The 1675-nt window shown below is 42.4% G+C and overlaps 1 protein-coding gene across 1 annotated transcript; it reads left to right on the top strand.

The window, feature by feature from the left end:
• The first annotated feature begins 261 nt into the window (after positions 1 to 261).
• LOC129716684 (uncharacterized) lies at positions 262 to 1284 on the top strand. The gene has a single exon (XM_055666519.1). It carries the CDS (start codon positions 262 to 264, stop codon positions 1282 to 1284), a length of 1023 nt encoding a protein of 340 aa, XP_055522494.1.
• The last annotated feature ends 391 nt before the right edge of the window (positions 1285 to 1675 follow it).

Consider the following 1675-nt stretch of genomic DNA (forward strand, 5'->3'; position numbering starts at 1 on the left):
GTGAAAAATTCTGTGGAGTTAGTCGAGCAGTTAGAAGGGTTTGAGTTGAGACGTGGGGAAATCCTGGTATCGTTTGATGTAGCAGCACTTTTTCCAAGCGTACCAGTTCCAGACGCGTTAAAAAGTTTACGCCAACACTTGGAACGTAGTCGTGCGCCACAACACCACGTTGAAGCTTACCTTCTAGTAGCAGAAATATGCATGAATCAGAATTTCTTCAGCTTCAGGGGAAAATACTGGAAACAGACCTTTGGGTTAAGTATGGGAAGTAAACTGTCGCCGTTGTTAGCAAACCTCTTTATGAGCGATTTTGAAGACGACGCTCAGAAAGAAAAATATTTCCCACGTGTATGGAAGCGCTATGTAGACGACATTTTCGCTCCGGTAAAAGAACGCTACCTGGACCAAACTTTGGAAATGCTCAACTCTCGGCACAGCTCTATAAAATTCACAGTAGAGCGAGAGGAGAATGGAAAGCTACCGTTTCTGGACCTATTAATAACCAGAAAAGAGGATAGAACATTGAAATTCGGTATCTACCGTAAACCGACATCAACTGATCGCTATATAACATCGGATTCGAACCACTTTGGCTGTCAAAAGCAGGCGGCCTTCCATTCAATGGCCCATCGCCTGTATAATATACCGATGGAAAACGCAGAGTTTGCCGAAGAAAAAGAGCATATTCACAAAGCGGCCGAAGTAAATGGCTACGAAGAAGGATTCGTGAATAAAATCCTACAAACACACCGACGCAAACGACATAGACGAATGTCAACAACGCTGCAACCAGAACGAGAAGAAACCAAAAGAGTCAGCCTGCCGTTCTACCCAAAGATTACCAACCCGATCAAAGCAACACTGAAACGGCAAGGGCTTCAGGTTGTACATAAAAGTGAAAACACATTACGTGATTCACTGTGCAATTTGAAGGACAAGGTTCCTCCAGATGAGAATTCAGGCATTTATAGGATACCTTGCCAAAATTGCCCTTCAGTTTACATTGGACAAACTCGCCGTAAGGTTAAAGTGCGCTTGAAAGAACACAAAGCTGCCGTCGATAACGGAAAAATAAGCGAATCAAGTGTAGCCGCCCATGCAATCAGTTGTGACCACGTGATCAATTGGAAAGAAGCGAAATTAATTAAAAACGTTAGGAAAGCATCTCAATTGAATGCATGGGAGTCGTACTTCATTAGCAATTCACAGGAACGATTAATGAACGAAGACGATCCCCCTGTTACATCCTGCTTATTCGGACTGACGAAACTGAGAGTGCAGTAAATCTCTTCTCTCTTCGAACGCCCACAGCGTACGGAGAGAATAAACAACTAGTCTGGACATAGTCCCGAAGATGGGCGGTAGCAGCCCGAAACCGGTCGACTAAAGGTAATTTTTAATTCGTTTTTTATGTTGTAAGAACAATAAGTGTTGTTTGTCTGGTCTCGCGTCGCGTCGCATAATGTGATCTATTCCCTGTTCCAAAAAGTGACAAAAATAGACCAAAACGTATACCAGTTACAATTTTTTCAATTTAAATCTGGTATAAAACCAAATTTACACCACCGGTGCAGCAGTGAATTTGAGTTTGTTCCAAAAAAATAGAACAAAACAACGATTTGGACCACCGCTGAAGATGCCCTAACATGTGGACAAATAAAACTGGAATAAAGAA

This window comes from Wyeomyia smithii, chromosome 1 (genome assembly GCF_029784165.1).
Source record: "Wyeomyia smithii strain HCP4-BCI-WySm-NY-G18 chromosome 1, ASM2978416v1, whole genome shotgun sequence".
NCBI classification, from domain to species: Eukaryota; Metazoa; Arthropoda; class Insecta; order Diptera; family Culicidae; genus Wyeomyia; species Wyeomyia smithii.

Excerpts from the sequence above, each read along its gene's own strand:
- LOC129716684 (XM_055666519.1), top strand. The coding sequence starts at position 262 with ATGGGAAGTAAACTGTCGCCGTTGTTAGCAAACCTCTTTATGAGCGAT.